The 18,801-nt window shown below is 52.8% G+C and overlaps 2 protein-coding genes across 2 annotated transcripts in view; one reads left to right on the forward strand and one right to left on the reverse strand.

The window, feature by feature from the left end:
- LOC136302483 (serine/threonine-protein kinase pim-1-like) overlaps nucleotides 1–18,801 on the reverse strand; it is a 51,799-nt gene that overhangs the window by 20,769 nt on the left and 12,229 nt on the right. The gene's annotated exons all lie outside the window — the stretch shown is intronic.
- On the forward strand, nucleotides 13,687–14,643 carry LOC136302517 (olfactory receptor 14C36-like). Its single transcript, XM_066205989.1, has one exon. It carries the CDS (start codon nucleotides 13,687–13,689, stop codon nucleotides 14,641–14,643), a length of 957 nt encoding a protein of 318 aa, XP_066062086.1.

Below are 18,801 nucleotides of genomic sequence, written 5' to 3' on the forward strand. Positions count from 1 at the left end.
TTAGGTGCTGGAATGGACTCTAATGTCTCCCCGGAGCCTTCTCACACCCAGGCTGAACAGCTCCAGCTCTCTCAGCCTGGCTCCAGAGCAGTTCCAGCCTTGCAAATGTCCATTGTGACACTGCAGGGCTTCCTGTAACCAAGGGTGCATTGTCACACTTTGGAACCAAGGAGACCCTTATGACACTGGGGTCCCCATGGAAACAAGGGGCCACTGTGACACTTTGGGGCCTCAAGGAACCATAAGTGTCCTTTGCGATACTGCGGAACCAAGGGGCCTTTGTGACACTCTGGGGCCCCATAGAAGCAATGGGACATTGTGACACTTCAGGCCCTCATGGAACCAAGGAGAGCAGTGTGGCACTACAAGGGCTCATGGAATAAAGGAACCCTTGTGACACAGGGGAGGCCAAGGAAACCAAGTGGTCCATTGTGACATTGAGAGGCCTCCGAGAACCAAGGGGCCATTATGACACTTTCGGGCATTATGAAAGCAAAGGGGATCTTTGTGGCTCTGTGGGGCCTTGTGTAACCAAGGATCTGTGTGGCACAGCAGGGCCTCATGGAACCAAGGCCATTTCAAAACTGCTGAGCCATGTAGACCATTGGGACACTGTGGGGCCTGATTGAACTGATGAGAATATGGTGACACAGTGAGACTTTATGGAAACAAGGATCCATTGTGACACTTTGGGGTCTCCTTTAACCAGGAGTCCAATTGTGACACTGCAGAGCCAAGGAGGTCATTGTGATCCTACAAGGTCTCATGGAACCAAGTGAGCATTGTGTCACTTTGGGGCCCCATTGGACCAAGGCCACCGTTGTGACACTGTAGGGCATCATGGAAGCAAAGAGCCCTTGTGACACTGCAGGGCCCCATGTGTAAGAGACAGTCCAAAGATCCCTTATCTGCCTCACGACCATCGTCAAGGACAGAGACTGAAACCCCTAAAAGGGACTTTAAAATCTCAACACAGGAGTTCTGGCCTGGCTGAGGTGGGATGTTGACCAAGTGCTGCCTGCCGGTGTGTCTGATGGAAAAAACCCAGCACGCATTTCTCTCGGAACATCAGAACCTGAGCAGAAACAATGGGCAAGTCACGGTGAAGAGACTGCGCCTGCTGACTTGTACTGGTTGACACTGTACCTGCTGACGGCTGACCTGTTCTGAGTTCTCAAAATGAGCACACTGTAATGATTTCCCCCACCTGTTTGGCCAACTGCCTGTCGCTTCGGAGAGGACTATAAGGACCCCTGAGATAACCACAGACTTTGAGATCTCCCCACAGAAGAAGACGGATCTATTGGCCAGACCACAAGGATTTCGTCTCTCCGTTGGTAGCTATAACCCACCTCTTCTTTCTCTTTTCTCGCTATCCTTTATTTCCCTTCAAATCTCCACTATTGTATTTGTTGGCACTAAATAAAGGTGCATTTTTGATTGAGTAAACTGAGTTGTCCCCTGCTGTGTCTTTTGCGCCTTGAGATCCTTAAAACAAACCATCAGGTTCCCTGCATATATTTGCGGACCCTGACATTAAATTGGCGTCACGGACAGGATCTTGATGGACAGAGGGGTTGCGGGTTTTATATAGTTTGTAACAGGGAAAGGACCCTCGTCTCAGCCGCACCTAGCACGCCACTTTGGTGAGCGCTGTTAGAAAGCAAGGGGGGGAAGGAAAATTCCCACAAACTCTATATGCCCAGGCGAATAGCACTCCCTGCCATCAGGATTTCACAAAAAGATCTCATTGTGCAAAAGATGGGACTGTAGTTAGGGGTTTTTGTGTGTTTTGGGCTGCTTGGATAGTTGAGGAGACAACTATTTGTAACTAAGGTGAACCTCCCAGGAAGTTTTGGTCTCCTCGCCCATTCCAGGGAAGCGAAGGGAAACACAGTTGTAGCTGTGCTTTTGGTGTAACTTTAAGAATATCTTCCTGAGGGTGGTTTTGGTCCCTTCACAAAATGACTGAAAAAGATAAGAATGCATTTTATGCTTTGTTAGCGAAACATGGCGCTAGACCTTCTCCAGATGGAGAAAGGTGGGCACAGAATAATTGGTTTAACTTTGAAAACATAGTAAATAGAATATATCCTTTACAACATGATGTTAGATATAAACTGGGCAGAAATAAAACCATTCTTTGCTCAGTTTTGGGGGCCTGTCTCTCGGCAGCCATAGCAACCCATTTTAAACGGGTAAGTGAAAGAAAAAGCAGTAATAGAATCCCTGCAAAATTTGGTAGAAGCTTTGCAAACACAATTAGAACAGGAAAGAAAGAATTATTTGCTGCAGACTTCCCTTGCAGAAGGGCGAAGTAAAAACTTAAAATCTGCAGATTCACCCACAGAAATAGAAAGAAAAGAGGCATACAACATTAAACAAATCTACCCTCAGAAAGAATTAGAACACATGTAAAATTGTGGGGAACACTGTTGCTCCAACTTGAGACCTCTCATCAAAACAGAATATAATTCTATAAATGAAGAGGATCATGATCCCCACATAACCATCAAAGAAATACCATACACGACCACTGAATTAGCTAAATTAAAGAAAGAATACTCCCGCCTCCCAAGTGAATCAGAGACGGAGTATGTGTTTAGAGTTTCCCTCACTGGGGGTGACCAAATTAAATTAAGTGAACAAGAAGCAAGTGGCTATATGGGGCATGGAGTTTTCTTAACAACAGGAAATACACGTGCTCCATGGTCCCTGACACAGCGTGCAGCTTACTGGGCAGGGGGGTTAAACCCCCTTGAGAGGGGTGACCCTCTGGCAATAGTCGGCACTCCAGACCAACTCCTAGAAAACATACACAAAGCTGCATGCTTGCAAATGATACATGAAAGGAAATTAATCTCTGGCTATGAGTCACCAATGCAACAGCCTGCCAAACCTGAGATTATGACCCCCCTAATTAGAGGTTTGCCAGAGTCTCTTAAACCAACAGCAATTCTTCTTCAATAAACAAGAGCATCTATCTCTCTGGTAGATAGACTTGAAAGATTTCTTGGCCATACAAGAGATCAAACTGGTTCCACTGACTCCACTGACTCCTCACCTTTTACAACTCCTAGCACACAATATAACAGCAATCGTAAACTTTGGACATGGAGTGAAGTAGCAGAGGAGTTAATAAGTTACAGCAGAAAATATGGACCAGTGAAGTACTCAGAGGACAAACAAGAAAAACCCAGAAAAGTCAGGCACATTGCCTCTCCTAATGAAAAATCAGAAAAGGGAAAACAAATTTCCAAGTGGCAGCAACGGTGGTGGCTGGGACTGAAAAGGGGAGTGCCACGAGAAGTAATGGATAAATTGCCATATGATAAATTGGCTAAAATAATTTCTAATTGGCTCTGTCGCAAACGTATTGGAACCATCAAACCGATAACCCAGCGCACCTCCTCTCCGCAAAGACAACAGCCCATTCTCCACTAACGTGGAAATCCAAGCAATTTTTGGACAAAGATCTGCAGAACTAAGGCCATCTGCTCGATTCAGAGAACCAGTGTCCCAAGAACAGTAGCAGGAGCCAGTGAAGAGAACATCGCTCAGTGTCACTCCAGGCATGGCTGATGCCGGAAACAGCTCAGCCTGTGGGGAGCTCCCATACCTCCTGCCTTCTCCCTCCCTGCTGACAGCTCCCTCCCTCCAGCCCTCAGACCCTGCCCATCCCCCCTTATTCCCTCTCAGCTCATCCCTTTGCTTCGCCTGTCATTAATAAACACTTTGGCTTCTTCACTTTACCTGCGTATCTGTGGAGCTGAAGCGGCGTAAAAACCTGAGGGCTGGCACACACAGGCCCCTGCTGCCGTCCTCTTCCGCGCCGTGTTTTGTGCAGAGACACAGAGGAGTGAGGCCGCGTCAGGCTGGAAAGGTGTCTGTGCTGAAGGTCCAGTTCCACAACACTGTGGAGTTTAAGGCCCTACTGAGCAGCCTGAAGCTCCTGGATTTTGGAAGACCCAACCTGAGTATGCTCTGAACGCAGCTGTGAGGGATTCCATGGCAAGCATCTACAGAGGGCAAAGGAGCTTGGAATGCTGGAAGCTTTCAAGAATAGCTTCCTGAAAGCACAGCAGTGCTCCATCGCTGCACAGGGTCAGGGAGAGGGCAGAAGCAGAGACCATCAGGCCTTAACAGGGAGCTTTGGGTGTGCCTTAGGGCAAGTGAAGCAGCAGCAGCATGGTGGCCGAGACTCGGACGCGTGACCGAGCTAATGTCCCGAGCGCCATCAGGCAGTGCCGGGATCCCGGCTGCGGTTCTGGTGCCCAGAGCTGAGGAATCGCAGCCCCTGCCTCAGAGCCTGTCAGAAAGCCAAGCAAGTGAGAGCAGAGGGAGGGCAGCCTTCCAGTCTCCCTTGGACATGGCCACAAAGCAGCCCCTGCTTCTCCTTCCTCCGCCTGTGTTTGGGGTGTGCTGATGGCAGCGCCAGCCAGGCTGTGCTCTGTGTTCCAAAGGCTGTGGAGAGCGGGCATGAAAAGTGCTGCGTGCACAGCAGAGAGTCCTGGAAGGTGCTGGCAAGAGCGTCCTGCGGGAACAGGGCTCTGCTCTCTGGCCAGGAAGAGCCTGGTTTTGCTGCTGTGAGCGCAGGCAGGCGTCGAGGCAGGTGAAGAGGCAGCGGGCAGCTTGTGTTTGTAGAGGGCCTGGGGCTGCATGTGCGAACCTCCACCTGGAATCACACTGGGGGAAATCCCAGCTAGAGCTGGAGCGCCTGTCCAAAAAGCACCAGAAGGAATTCAGCCGTGCCAGGGTTTCTTAAGAGTGTGTTGGTGTTCCCCAGGAAAGGTACACATTTGGGGAAATGACTCTGGGGGAAAGGGGCTTGCTGCGGAAGGAAAGCGCTTTCCTAGGAGCTCCCGGTGCTGTCAGAGCAACTGTCCCCCTTTGGCTCTCTGTGGTCCTTTCAGTCCTTGAGGCCCCTTGCACTCGGCAGATGGACAAGGGAAAGGAGCAGGCTGTGAAGAGCAGGTTAGGAATCCACTCGGACCTGCGGAGACCAAGGCCAGCACCTGCAGCAGGGTGTGTTCCCCCCCGTTTGGACACAGGTGTGAGCAGGAGCATCTCTGTCCAGCTGCCAGCCCCAAAGCTGTCTTTGAGAGCTGTGAATTCAAAGGCCTTCACACACACACCTCTCACATCTTACCTGTCTGCTGTGTTTCAACTCTTGGCAATATGCATTTACCTCTTGCTTGCTGGAAGCTGCTGCGGCCCAGAGGGCCGGCACCGAGATGGGCTGTGTGGGCCAGGCAGCACGGAGAGTCATGGCTGATCTTGGGGTGTCCGTAGCCTCAGAAAAGGCTTGGAAGGTTTGCCTCCGGAGGCGCCCTGCTCACTGGCTCTTCCTGTGCATCTTGGAGAGAACAAGGCAGGCATTTCTGGCAGCTGGGCATTAGCAGGCCTTCAAATGGGGGCGTGTTGTGGAGCAGGCCCAGCTGAGACACCCTGAGAGGAGCCCAGCGCTCCTTGCCCCTCTCTGCAGACACGTGAGCGTTGTCTGCTTTCGGGATGACCCCGGCTGTGTCAGGGAGTGCTGCTACGTGGACACGAGACAGCCGGTCCTGTCCTGCCGGGTCCCAGAAGTGCCTCGCAGCAGTCCTGCATCCCCGTCAGGATGCCGGCCAAGAGAGGTCCTGGATGCTGAGGCAGCTGATTTGAAGCTTGCGCGAGTGCCTACAGGTCAAGGCCAAGGGCGTTCCCTCAGGATAGAGCAGTCCTGAGAGGTCTTTAGAATTCAAAGAAATCAGCAGACAAATGCATTGTCCACCAAAAGCTCTTTGATTGGCAGGAGGTTAGGGCTCTGCTCCCCATTACAAGGCTTCTTTGCAACGTCCAAATTTCAGTGGGTTTCTGTAGGAATTCTATCAAAAATACCTTCCGTCTTAAGACTGCTGAGGTGATTCCATAGGCAGGGGCTTAGAAAGAAACACATTGCGTCAGAATCCTAGACTTGAAGCTAACGTCTACCTGCTGGCCAGGAGGAGTCTCAGCGCACCAAAGCAGCTCATCTTCCTCACCCCTTCCCTGCACAGGGCTGATTCCGTAGCCGCCCTTAGGTCTTCCCGAAGGCTATGTCTAAAGCTTTTTGTCAAGTCACTCTCTTGCCAAGTTAGGCTTCCAGGTTTTTCTTATGTTAACTGGTGCTAAGTACTTCTGGATATGTGTGCTAAGTACTCTTTCCTTCTGTCAATTGCCTGTGCTTCCTTACATCAAACAAAGGCCTTGTTTCATTCCTAAATGTGCCTGAAGCTGGCCCAAATCTTTTGGCACTGCTTGCTTTCCTGTGGCATGTTCTACCTCCCCCGAGAGTAAAGAGGGAGCTGGAGAAGGAGCTTGCCAGGCTGCTCTCCATCCTTTACCAGCAGTCCTGCTTAAGCGGACAAGTCCGAGCTGAGCGCAAATGGAACAGCCGTGCACGGGAAGGGTGGGTGGGAAGGATGATCCAGGAACCGTAGGCCTGGCAGCCTGAGCTTGCTGCTGGGGAAGGCCTTGGAGCACATCCTCCTGAGTGCCATCCCACGGCATGTGCAGGGAACCAGGGGGTGGGAAAGCTCTGCGGAGGGATGGGGACAGCTGCGGGTCTTGGCAGGGCGTTGAGCTGGGGTTGGTGTTGCTGGGCGTGTTGGGGAAGGAGTCGTCTGGAAGAGGAGAGGTCTAGGCTGGAACTGGAGTCACTTTGAAGGCACCACCTGTGGTATGGCACAGCTTTGGTTATGGAGGACAGAAGGAATAGCTGGGACTTATCAAAAGCCTGATGTCTCTGTGGACGTGAAGAATGACTCAAGAAAAATGCAGAACACTTCCACAAGCCAAACACAGGTCCCAAATGGGAAAACAAACAAACAAAACCTTGTGACCTCCAGAAGGAGCCCATGCACCCTTGGGTAGAGCGCTGCAGAAGCCAAGACATAGAGCTTCACTGAGCCAGATGCTCACCTGGAGCACCAGCCCTTTGGTGCCTCAACATGGCAGATCAAAGCCCATTTCCCAGCTGTCACTGGCTGGGGCCAATGCTAGGTCCTGGCAGGACTGCAGCACTCAGCATCCTTAGCCAGCAGCAGAGAGTGATGGCTGGGCAGAAATTTGCACCTCTGCCTTGCACTAAAGACAGCACCCTCCAGAATTGGCATTTACTATCTCAGGAAAATCTGACTCTGCTGTCACCACAGCTGTAGGGTTGTGGTAACTTTGCTCATTTTGCTCCTCTTTGGCCTCTTCTCCCACAGAAGAGAGAGCCATCAGCACTGCAGGTGGCTGAGGAGCTACCACTAACTGTAGCAATGTATCTGCAGCAATGTATCTGCATAACTTGGAATACAAAGTGCTCAAGCCCAACTACCACCTAGAGATATTAGTTACAAGTAGCAGCTCTTTGGGAATATATCAAGGCCACAGAGACATAAACTGGTCTAAAAAGAAGAGGAGCCTGGGAAATTGAATACCAGGACAAGAAAAATGAGCTAGAGGCCATGAAGGCTCGGAATTATAGCCAATCAAATTGCCTAAGGGACGTGTGCTGAGCCAACAAAGCAGACGAACCAATCAAGAAAGGCATGAAGGTGTGAACAGTGGTCTTACAATCTATAAACATAGTGTAATGTAAATATGAAATGGCTTCTGCAGAAATCCTATTGGTTCTGTCGTTCAGAGGTACCGAGCTCCCAGAAGTATCATTCAGATGTATTTGCTGGCAGCCAGAAATGAAAATTCCGGACTCAAGCTGTAGCCCAAAAGAGCAGGGAGATGCTCGAGGAGGCACCTCCTTTGTTTTAGCAATTCAGCAAGCGAACGAGTCCTTCTGTGAAAGGAACAACAACCCACGTTGCCTTCTTTCTGGCACCTGAGAAGGACAAAGACTGTCCCAAATGCAATTTGCAGGCTGCCACAAGTCTGTGCTTCTTGTGTCTTTTCAACACAGCTCTACCCAAAGCTGCAGCCACAGCTGACACCGGAGAGGAAAGCCCCTGAGAGCAGCAGAGTCTGTGGGGGCTGTTGGCATTTACCTCTCCTCCTGTGGCAGTGTCAAGTGCTTTACAAACCTCTCCAAAAGTCCGAGAAACAAAAGAGCCACAAAGAAAGGAGAAAGCGTTTAGATCTTGGAGTGCAAGCCAGCCCAGACTGGAGATCTCTGCTGGAAATGCCTAAAACCTGCAGGATGCAGAAGGGCTCTGTCAGAAGGCAGATGAGGCATTTTGCTCTCAAGTGCATGGCCACTGGGCCTAAAGCATTGAGGATTACTGCTTCAGCTTAGAAAGAGAGTTTCTTCTTTCTTCTCGGGCTTCAGTCTCTAAATTATGCAGTTCTAATCCTGACCATGGAGTATTTCCTTCAGCAAACTCTTGGAAAGAAAGCTATGATAGGGGGTAGGTTTCTCTTTCAGACAAGCAAGATTCTTCTCCCTCTGTACGTGTAGCCAGCTGATTATAGATACACAAAAATGCTAAGGAAATAAACACAGAGATGTCCCATGCTTGAGAGACCAGGAGATCTACCAGGTCATTTTCCTTGCTCCAGGCAAGACCTTGGCAGTGTGACAATTTGACAATTTGACAATGCCTTCTGGCCACGCTTACAAATTCTGACTGGTACTGAGAGATGGGACAATCTATCCTCAGTGTCTGAACATTCTTGCACCTTGCCTGACTTCAGACTTGATAGATATTCTACCAGGAAAACACCTGGCCCATGGTTTTGTGGTTGGACTCACCCGTTGCCGATATTTTTGACTTTGATGGATTTTGTCATGGGATTTTCCATGCTCACAATTGTCCCTGAGGAAAACAAAATTCCAGATGCTCACTTTGAAGCAGAGATCCCAGCTTCCAGGAGGCGCAAAAGGCAGCCCCATTGCTGGGGCTCTGTAAACATTGTGGTCAGCTGGGTAACAACAACAAAACAACCAGACAGACAGCTCTGAAGCAAAAATGGCCAGCAGAGACTGATTTTCTCCAGAAGTTCCTATGGGGAATCCTAAATGTCCCTGTGATATCAAACTGAGGAAAAACCTTTGGTCCAGCTACGCTGCCACGTGCACACAATACGCTATCCTCCAGACAACAAATACACAAGACGTACTCAGTAGCTCCAGGGAGTCCTCCTCGATCTGCTGTTGCTGAGCAGCAGCTGTGTCAGCGCAGGAGATGAACTGACTGCCCGGGATCACCGTCTCAGCTTGGGGAGCAAAGGCTCCTTGACACAATGCTCCTGCTGCAGCTGGTTTGGTGCAAGAGCCTGTGTAGATCTGGGAGAAGAAATGAGTTTGGTTTAGAAAGGTGGCTGGCAGAGATGACCCTGAGATACGTTCCAAATGCCAGCCCTTAGGAAGATGCTGTCAGCCTGCCACACGCAGGGCTCTTCAAATGGATTTTTTGCACGTCCACTTCCCTTTGACTGGATGGCTCAAAGCCAAAGGCTGGTTTTCCTGGAGTTCATGGCCAGATTCATCTTCCATTTTCAGGGATTTTCTGAAGGAGGACTGCCACAAGGACCATATTCCACTTCCTCCCAAGGACCATATTCCACTTCCTTCCTCTTTTCCCCCTCCGAGGGCTACAGACACACTTGCAGCTCCCTGTTCAAATGTTCTACCTCCTCCCACGGAGTGCTCTTGTCCTCCACCACGTTCAGGTCATGCTCAACCGGCAGCACTTCTGGTGGAGGCAGTTCCTGTGGCTCACACCGATCCTGGGGCTCCTCCTCCTCAGTCATTTGCAGGAGGCCTTTGCAGGCTGCCTGGGGAGACGTCAGCACTTCCACCTCGAGTCAAACAGAACAAAGCAGTCAGAGACTACAGCTTGTCCCTGTCAGCCAAGAGTCATCAGCTGTGAGCAAAGGGAAAGAAGAGATTTGCAAGGGCTACAGACAGCTTGTTTCCATCCTCCGTCTTGGGCACCATGTTCCACTGTTAAAACACCACAGGATCAGGAAGGGCAGAGCCATGGGGGAGGGAAATGCACAGGGACTCCCCATGGGAGGGACCTCGGGAGGTTTCCAGGCCAGGCCAAAGCACAGTCAGTGGAGAAAGGGACATAGGGAGGGGCTGTCTGTGTGCTCTGCCATGGCAGGATGAGATGCAGAGCTGCACAGACACCCAGACCATGTGGATCCCTGCAGGAGCTGATCTCACTCAGTGGCTCCCTGGCCTCTGCTGCTCTCTGGTTGCTGTGGTTTGATGTTCCCTGGTGGTCACACCCAGCCCCACACACACCAGTGCTGTGTGCACACACACCAGTCTCAACAGTGCCTGGGCCCCAAAGGACACAGGACCTGATGGTTTGTGGTCCCCACGCCAGTATCTGGCACTTGGACATCCCTCAGTACCACGAGCAGAGAGAGCTCCCTTGTCCCAGAGAGTTCTTGGCAGCAGGGGGTTTAGGAAAATGGCACAGGCTGTGGGGATCAGCTGTAGGGCATGGCCAGGGATGGGCACTGACCATCACCTCTGAGCAAACCACCTTGATCCCCCATCCTTTCCCTTCCTAAGGTCTTTCTTAGATACTCCATGGGAAATCTCGCACATTGGCCAAATGCCCTTTGTGGATTGCCATCGTAAATCTCAGACCCCAACGCAGAAACTGCCATGCTCAGATGACATCATGCTGGAAAGCTCTGACATTGACCCCCTTGGTGAGACTTTCATGAGGAGGTGTCAGAACTTCCCTAAAATTAAATTTTTATCTTCTGTTTTTTTAAAATTGGAATGGCTCTAAAATATCATGTACTGCAGCCCCCTTGCTGTGAGAGGGCACAACTACCAGTGCAACAGATGGTCAAAGCTCCAGATCTTGAACACTTTTTGGGATGGGGCACTCACTTTTGTGGACAACCTGTTCCTGTCCTGTCAGCATAAACACAAAATATTTCATTCTTATATCAAGTCTGAATTTATGCTTGACAATTTTAAAGGCTTTTCCCTTTCCACTGCCAATACAGGCTTGTAAAAATATGCCAATTTTTCTGGGATTATGACCACGATGTTTTAATCTGAAAAGACCTTGAAAAGACACAAAAATCTCCCAAGATATGATCTGGAGGCCACAAGCACAAAGCCCGTGAGACTAAGGGCCCTGGGCTCAGTGCTGTGAGTAGCCTGAGAGGGCCTGAAGGGGTGTTTCAGAGATGGTGGAGCTCTTCTTCATTGTGTGAAACTGCCTGAGGATGAAATAATGCCAAACGGATCTCCTGGGCAGTTCCAAACTGGACACAAGGAGAGAGGAATTTCTGTCCCAGGGCAGGGCTGTGGTGCAAAACATCCCCCAGAAAGAGTCTGGAGCAGCCCAAGGCTCTGTGTGGCCAGGCAGAGGCAGGCAGGACGCACAGCTGTCAGCAAAGGAAGGGCCAGCCAGGTGGGGCAGCCGGGGGATGACGACAGCCTGCAGGGACAGAGGCGCAGGGCACAGACACCGTAGGACAGCCTGGGCTGCACAGGGCACAGGGATGGGCAGCAGCTGGGACTGAGTCTGATGTAAACAACACCAAAGCCCCAAGAGGGTCATTAAAATCCTGGTACTGTGTCTGTGCTGCTGAGCTGGGCCGGGCTCCTGAAACAGAGGCACCTCCTGGCAAATAAGAAGAGCTTTAAAAAGACATTTCTCCTCAGGAGCAGCTCCACTCCCAGCCCAACAGGGCTGAGGGCACTGCCTGCAGGTACCTGAGAGCAGTGAAGCAGACAGAGGCTTAAACACCTGGAAGGAAAATTCTGAGCTTCTTCGTGAAGAAATATTCACCACTTCAGACACAGTCAGTCTGTGGCTGCAGGGATCTCCTAAAGCTGACCCAGGACAGGACTGACAGCACTGTAAGGATGGCTCTGCTGCCCTTTCTGCTTTGGGGGAGGATGTGCTCCAGAGCGGGGTTGCCCTGGGCACCGTCAGAGGGACAGGGCAGGACGGCTCCTGCTGCCAGGGACGGCTGCAGGGGCTGAAGCTGGGGCTGCAGCCAGGGGTGCCCAGGGCTGTCGTGCAGAGCAGGTGCTGCAGCCCTGAGGGCTCTTGGCCAGGCCAGGGGATCTGTCACCTGCCAGGGGCAGCTCTCAGCCAGCCTGGCAGCTCCCATGGATGCTGGAGGGGAGCTGTGAGTGCAGTGAGTGACTCCTGCCAGGGTAGGTCCTGCTGCTGTGGAGAGGGTGCTGTGTGTGCCAGGGCTGCTCAGAGCTCCAGCTCATGCCCAGGCAATTTCTGAAGGGACTTTTCATGAGCTCATTCAGGGCAGGAGTTTCCTGCTTGTGTTTCTGCTTTCCTCAATCTGTGCTCCCATTTTTCCCTGACTCAACTTGGCAGCAATGGAAACTCAGCTGTGCAGGGCAGAGCAAGGGCTGAGGCTCTTAAAGCATCAGGATGAGGATTCCTGGGAACCTCAGCAAGTGCCTGCACTTCCCCAGCCTCCAGATCCATCCAGCATCACCTTTCCATGGTGCCCAGGCCTGGGGGAGCTGCTCTTTAATCCCTGCAGCCCCGAGCAGCTGCAGGGCAGAGCTGGCCCAGGGCTGGGCTGGGCTCTGGCAGCTCTGGCAGGGAAGGAGCCCGGGGCCACAGGAACAGCTCGGGCTGGGACAGCTCCAGCAGCAGAGCCGTGGGCAGGGAGGGAGGGAGGCAGTGCTGAGGGAAGCCCTGCTGCAGGGGACATGTGGCACCTGCCGGCCCTGCCCTGCAGGGCACACACTGCCCTGAGCAGCACAGCTCTTGTGTTCCCTCCCAGCTAGCACAGCCCTCAGCCCGGGGGCTCGGGGCCCTCAGTCCCCTCCTGGGCCGGCAGAGCAGCCCCAGAGATGCAGGGCATCTCTCCTGCCATGTGCCCATTGCCTGCTGACCAGGGCCTGAGGGCCACTGTCCTGCACTGCTGCTGCCTGAGAGGGGCTGTGCAGGGCTGGGCAGGGAAAGGCTTTTCCTCAGGGCCCGGCTCTCTCTCACCCTGCCTTGCCCAGGTGCTGCTGGCATTGCTGACGGGCTCTCTGGGAATGGCAGTTCCAGCTGCAGGCTCAGGCTCAGCCCTTGGGTTCCTCCTGTGCAGGCTGAGCACAGCAATGGGGTGTCCCAGCTCCCTCTGCCCCGGGGAGCTCTGGGCAGGGCAGGCTGGGAATGAGCCGAATCTCCCTGATTTAGGGAAAGGCAGGGGCCACTTTGTGTGCCAGGGTTCCCTCTGCTCTCAGCAGTGTCACCTTGCTTTCCAGGGTAGCACAGGATTGGAGCTCAGAAAGGTGCAAATCCAGGGCTGCTGGGAACAGGAGAGAGGGACAGAGCAGCTCCCCTCAGTCTGCACTAAGGCTCAGACAATGCCCCTGCCTCACTGGACTCTCTGTTCTATCCAGATGCAGCAGAATCTCTTGTTCTGCCACCTGCAATCCCTATCCCTTTCACTTGTTGTCTCCTGTGCCTTAGGAGGAGACTCAAGTTCAAACCCTCGGACTGGCCCCTGCCCTCACTGTTCCCCTGCACTGACTGGGGGTCCGGACTGACTTGCAGGTGTCCTGCAGGTCAAGGTCTGGCTCCTCACTGAACATTGGCCAGCAGCAATCAGGGCTTGAGCAACCAAGGTGAAGGAAGTTCTCCTAGACATAGACAAGGGGGATATGTTTATTTGCAGGGACTGGTCTGTGAGAAAGACCTTTGACTTTACTGCGAGAAATCTTCCCTCAAAGTCACTTCCTTCCTTCCTTCAACAGATTTCAAGACCCCAATGCAGCAAATGTCCAACAGCAGCTCCATCAGCCACTTCCTCCTGCTGGCGTTGGCAGGCACGCGGCAGCTGCAGCTCCTGCACTTCTGCCTCTTCCTGGCCATCTCCCTGGCTGCCCTCCTGGGCAACGGCCTCGTCATCAGCGTTGTAGCCTGCGGCCACCACCTGCACACCCCCATGTTCTTCTTCCTGCTCAACCTGGCCCTCGCTGACCCGGGCTCTCTCTGCACCACTGTCCCCAAAGCCATGCACAATTCCCTCTGGGACACCAGGACCATCTCCTATGCAGGATGTTCTGCACAGCTCTTTCTGTTTGTGTTTTTCATTTCAGCAGAGGTTTCCCTCCTGACCATCATGTGCTACGACCGCTACGTGTCCATCTGCAAACCCCTGCACTACGGGACCCTCCTGGGCAGCAGAGCTTGTGCCCACATGGCAGCAGCTGCCTGGGCCAGTGCCTTTCTCTACGCTCTGCTGCACACGGCCAATACATTTTCCCTGCCCCTGTGCCAGGGCAATACCGTGGGCCAGTTCTTCTGTGAAATCCCACAGATCCTCAAACTTTCCTGCTCACACTCCAAACTCAGGGAACTTGGGCTTCTTTTGTTTTCCATCTGTTTATGTCTTGGCTGTTTTGTGCTCATGGTTTTCTCCTATGTGCAGATCTTCAGGGCTGTGCTGAGGATCCCCTCGGAGCAGGGACGGCACAAAGCCTTTTCCACCTGCCTCCCCCACCTGGCCGTGCTCTCCCTGTTCCTCAGCACTGGCACATTTGCCTACCTGAAGCCCCCCTTTATCTCTTCTCCATCCCTGGATCTGGCATTGTCAATTCTGTACTCGGTGGTGCCTCCAGCCCTGAACCCCATCATCTACAGCCTGAGGAACCAGGAGCTCAAGGATGCCCTGAGGAAAATGATGAGTAGATGCTTTTCAGGAGCAACAAACTGCCTGTTTTCTTCTGCATAGTGTTCGCAATGGAACTCATGAAAGGTCCAACAGGCCTTCCCAGGTCATTGGAAGTATTCAATTGTTTTTTCTGACAGAAAATTATCCCAAATTATTTTTTTTAATCACCTCCATCTAATTCACTGTCTTCCTCTTTAATTTGACCAAGAAGCTCTGTAAAGCAGGATGTGTGCTATTGCTACATTTGAAGAAAATAAACCAGCTTGCAGTGCTGTTTTATCTGGGATCCCAACTCTGAGACCTGCATGAAATAAGAAGGGAGAAGGGGAAAAGAGTCCCAGCAGAGCAGCACTGCCAGGGAGCAGCAGTGCGTGGTCCTTTCAGTGCTGCTCTTCCCAGCTCCAGCCTCTCCTTCCCTGCCCTTCTGTGGCTGTAAGGCCGCAGTGCTCTGGCACATTGGTCACTGTCCTGCTGGGTGTCCCTGCTGTGACCACAGGCAGGGACTGGCCATGGGCACTGCTGGGACACAGCTGGGCTCCAGCACAGCAGCTCCAGCAGCACAGGGAGGGCAGGGCAGGAAGGCTTTGCTCTCCCTGCAGAGTCACTCTTAGGAAGAGGCCCAAGGAACAGACTCTGAAGAGGCTCCTTGTGCTCCTTTTTCTCCCAGGGCTCAGTGGGATGACATCAGGGTCCCAGCGTGGCCTTCAGGGGACTCAGGGCTGCCTCAGGTTCTGCTTGTTGGTGGCCAGGGCTCATCAGATGGTGAATGGCCTGTGCTGAACCTTCCTGGGGCTCTGCAGCTTGTGCCAGGGCTGATGGCAAGGGAATGTTTGTCTGGAGGGCCTTGGGAGCTGCCAGGAGAACACAGGGGAGCTGCAGGGACAGCGTGTGCCAGGGATCAGCAGGGAGTGGAGCTCCCTGGGCACAGGCCTGGCCAGGGTGGGGTCACCCCGAGATCAAGGACTGAATGTCTGCTGTGAGCCAGGAGAGCTCTGCAGCCCCAGGGGACACAGCAGGCACAGGGAGAGGAGTCTGGGCACTGACTGCTCTGGGCCTCAGGGAACTTCCCCAGGAGGATCCAGGGCAGCCCCAAGGCCATGTGGCAGCCCTGGAACAAGGCAGGCAGCTCTGAGCAGCCTCCATGGCCCCAGCAGAGCCTGTGTGGGAGGGGGTCAGTGCAGGGAGCACCATCAGCTGCCTCTGTCTCCCGGGCTGAGCAGCAGAGCCCAGCAGAGGCAGCCCAGGGCCCCGGGCAGCACAGCCCCTGTGCTCTGCACAGCAGCAGCCCCAGCTCGGGGCTCTGGGCAGCAGGGCAGGGGCTGCAGCAATGGCTGCTCAGGCCAGCACAGACGTGTTCCCCTGGGAAAGGCTCTGTGGGCAGCTGCCGTGTGCCAGGAGCAGAGCAGGAGCCCGTGGGTGTGCAGAGGAGCCCTGGCAAGAGGCTGCCCTGTCCCTGGGGCAGCAGCAGCAGCCTGAGGAGCCCCGGGGCCAACTCTCTGCTGCTGTGCTGGGCAGCGGGGCTGGCCCTGGGGCTGCAGGAGCTGCCTGAGCTGAGCATCTCCTGAGCATTGCAGACACAGAGTGGCTGTCCATGACCTCCAGTGCCTCCAGTTCCTGCTGCTGGGCCAGACTGGACTAGGCTGCTCTGCAGGGCTGGGGCAGGGAGAGGAAAACAATGGGCCCTTGATTATAAGAGTCCCCGCAGTTTCACACCGGTCCCTTGGTTCCATGTGGCCCCACGGTGTCACTCTGGTCCCCTTGGTCACACCAGGCCCCGCAGTGTCACAATGTAACCTTGGTTCTGTGGGGCTGCAGTGTCTGTTCTGCCACTGAGCAGGGTCAGCACCAAAAACACAGACACAAGGTTCAGGTATGGTGTGATTTATTATAACGCAAAACTGCAAAGAATGACAAAAGGGGAAGCTCAGCAATGCACCCAATCGTAACTACCAAAGATTGCCTGCAGTGATTATGAAAAAAGATGTACCAGTTACTCTCAGACTTTCCCATCAACCAGATCCACACATCAGCTGGGGGAAGCTGTCACAGCCAAGGACTGCAGAGCCACTCCCGGACACTGGGAATTCCTGCAGGTGCCTCCAGCCACAGGTGAGGCTCCAACCCGGCTGTGAGAGGGCCCAGCTCTGATAGCACTGAATAAACAAACTGACAGCACTTCTGGTGCGGGAACATCTGGTTTCATTCTCCTCTTGGGTTTGTTCCAAAGCCTGGTCAGAGCTCAAATATAACCAATAACCAATACCATCCACCCCCAAACAAGGCCAGATGTCGGATTTCATGGCCCCTTCCAGTTTCTAAATACAGAAAGATCAATCCATGTTTCACTGATGAGGGGATACATCTATCCCAGCACTAATGACCATGCATATTTCATTAATGAGCACATACAAAGATAATCTTTGGTTGGAAGTTGCATCCAGAGGACACCTTGGGCTCAGGGCCTGTTGTCCAGGCCTTGGTACTTCAGGGACCAGGTTTAGTGTTGGGCTTGACACTGCTGGGTGAACGGCTGGACTTGATGTGCTCAGAGGTCTTTCCCAACAGAAAGAATTCTATAATTCCAGGATTCCATCTGCTGGATTCAGTTAGGTCCATGTTAGCAGCATTACTTGACTCAAGAATTTCCTCTTGGTCAGTGCTTGTGGCCTAAGGCTTCAGCTCCTTCAGCTCCTGCTGCTAAGCTGCTCACACTGAACGAGACGACTCGGAGAGAAGAATACAGTTCATCCAATTCCTTCTGGGACACTGAGAGGGGCGGATGTGAAAACAGGAGCACTGTTTGGTGTGGCCTCCTCTCTGCTCTTCATGCCTTTCAGCACTTTGAAGCAGCCAAGAGCTTTCTTCAAGAGTGCAATGAAGCAGCTGGTCCTGCTCCCAGGTCTGGCTCTTCCCAGTCTCTGACCTTGCCTGGTTTTGTCCCTCTTGCTGTGCCCTCTGTTCCCCCTGTGCTCAGTGGTTGCTGCCCAGGACTGTGGAACTGGCACAGATCCAGTGGTGGAGACCCTCCTTTCTCTGCCCTTGCAGCTGCCTGCTCACAGCAGCCTTTTCCATCTGGGAAGCTCTACGTGGAGAAGGAGTCCCCACCTCTCTTCCTTTCACAACCCCCAGGAGCCCAGGGCTGCCATCTCAAGTACCTGCTGGCCCTGAGGGCTCTCGGGTGCCTCAGGCTGCTGTGACACCACTGCACACAAGAGGGAACAGTGGCAGGGGCTGTGCTCAAAGTCAGCTCCATGTGCTGCTGCTGCTGCTGCTGTGGGGGTCGTTTGTCCAGCCGTGCCCCAGACTGAGGGATCAGATGAAGGCCCTGCTACTGCTCCCTGGAGATCAGGCACAATTTGGTTGTTGCTGTCAGGGCCAGCAGAAGCCGTGGCTGGAGCAGCAGGTGCTGACAGTGCCCCAGGGCCCGGGGCCGGAGGGGTCCCTGGGCTGGGGGCTGGCAGGAGCTGCCCCTTGTTCTCCCTCTGCCTCCCGCAGAGCTGGGCCGGGCACAAGTGGGGCAGCACAGCAAACAGGGAGCCTGCCAGTCTCTTCCAGCCCTGTCTGCTCAGAGTTTGGGCCTTGGAGCTTCAGGTGGACAAAGGCAGCTGCTTCTGCTCCCTTTGTGTGTCCCCATGTTCAGCAGTGCTACTCCATCAGTCTGTGCCCAGCAACGGGGAAAAGCCTCAGCCCTGCAGGGCCAGGAGCTGCCGGGCTCTGCCTGAGCAGCTTGGCCACCAGGAAAGGAGCAGTTCTACATGGGAACGAGGAGCAAAGGAAATGCCTTTTATAGGATGTGTTTTATGTTTAAAAAAAAAAAAAAAAGAAAAAATAAAAAGAAAAGATTAGAAAATATATAAAAGATAAAAACTACCCCAAATGTTTAGTGAAAAGTCTTCTGTAACTTTGGATTAGGAAAGAGGTAACTGATTTTTTGAACAGACAACTCAGTGACTTACTTTGTTAATGTGCTGGTGGAAAAAATCCGTCAGCTGAATTCCTTTGGCAGATTTTGGGCTTTTTAACCAATATTAAGTTAATTTAAATAGTGGATTGAAGCAATAGTAAATTGAAAGATGGAATGTGCATGACTGCATCGTGAGTGTAAAAATTTTGCAGTTTGAAACTTAGACATAAAGTATTGCAAAAAAAAAGATATATAAATCTCAGTAGATTGTGTGACAGCAGCTTTCCCTTCAGCATGTGCAGCATCACAAAGAC

This window comes from Chamaea fasciata, unplaced genomic scaffold, assembly GCF_029207755.1.
Source record: "Chamaea fasciata isolate MVZ Bird 193981 ecotype frontalis unplaced genomic scaffold, bChaFas1.0.hap1 SCAF_29, whole genome shotgun sequence".
Taxonomy (NCBI): domain Eukaryota; kingdom Metazoa; phylum Chordata; class Aves; order Passeriformes; family Sylviidae; genus Chamaea; species Chamaea fasciata.

What these genes read in the sequence shown, in the direction of transcription:
- LOC136302517 (XM_066205989.1), top strand. Translation starts at nt 13,687, where the DNA reads ATGTCCAACAGCAGCTCCATCAGCCACTTCCTCCTGCTGGCGTTGGCA.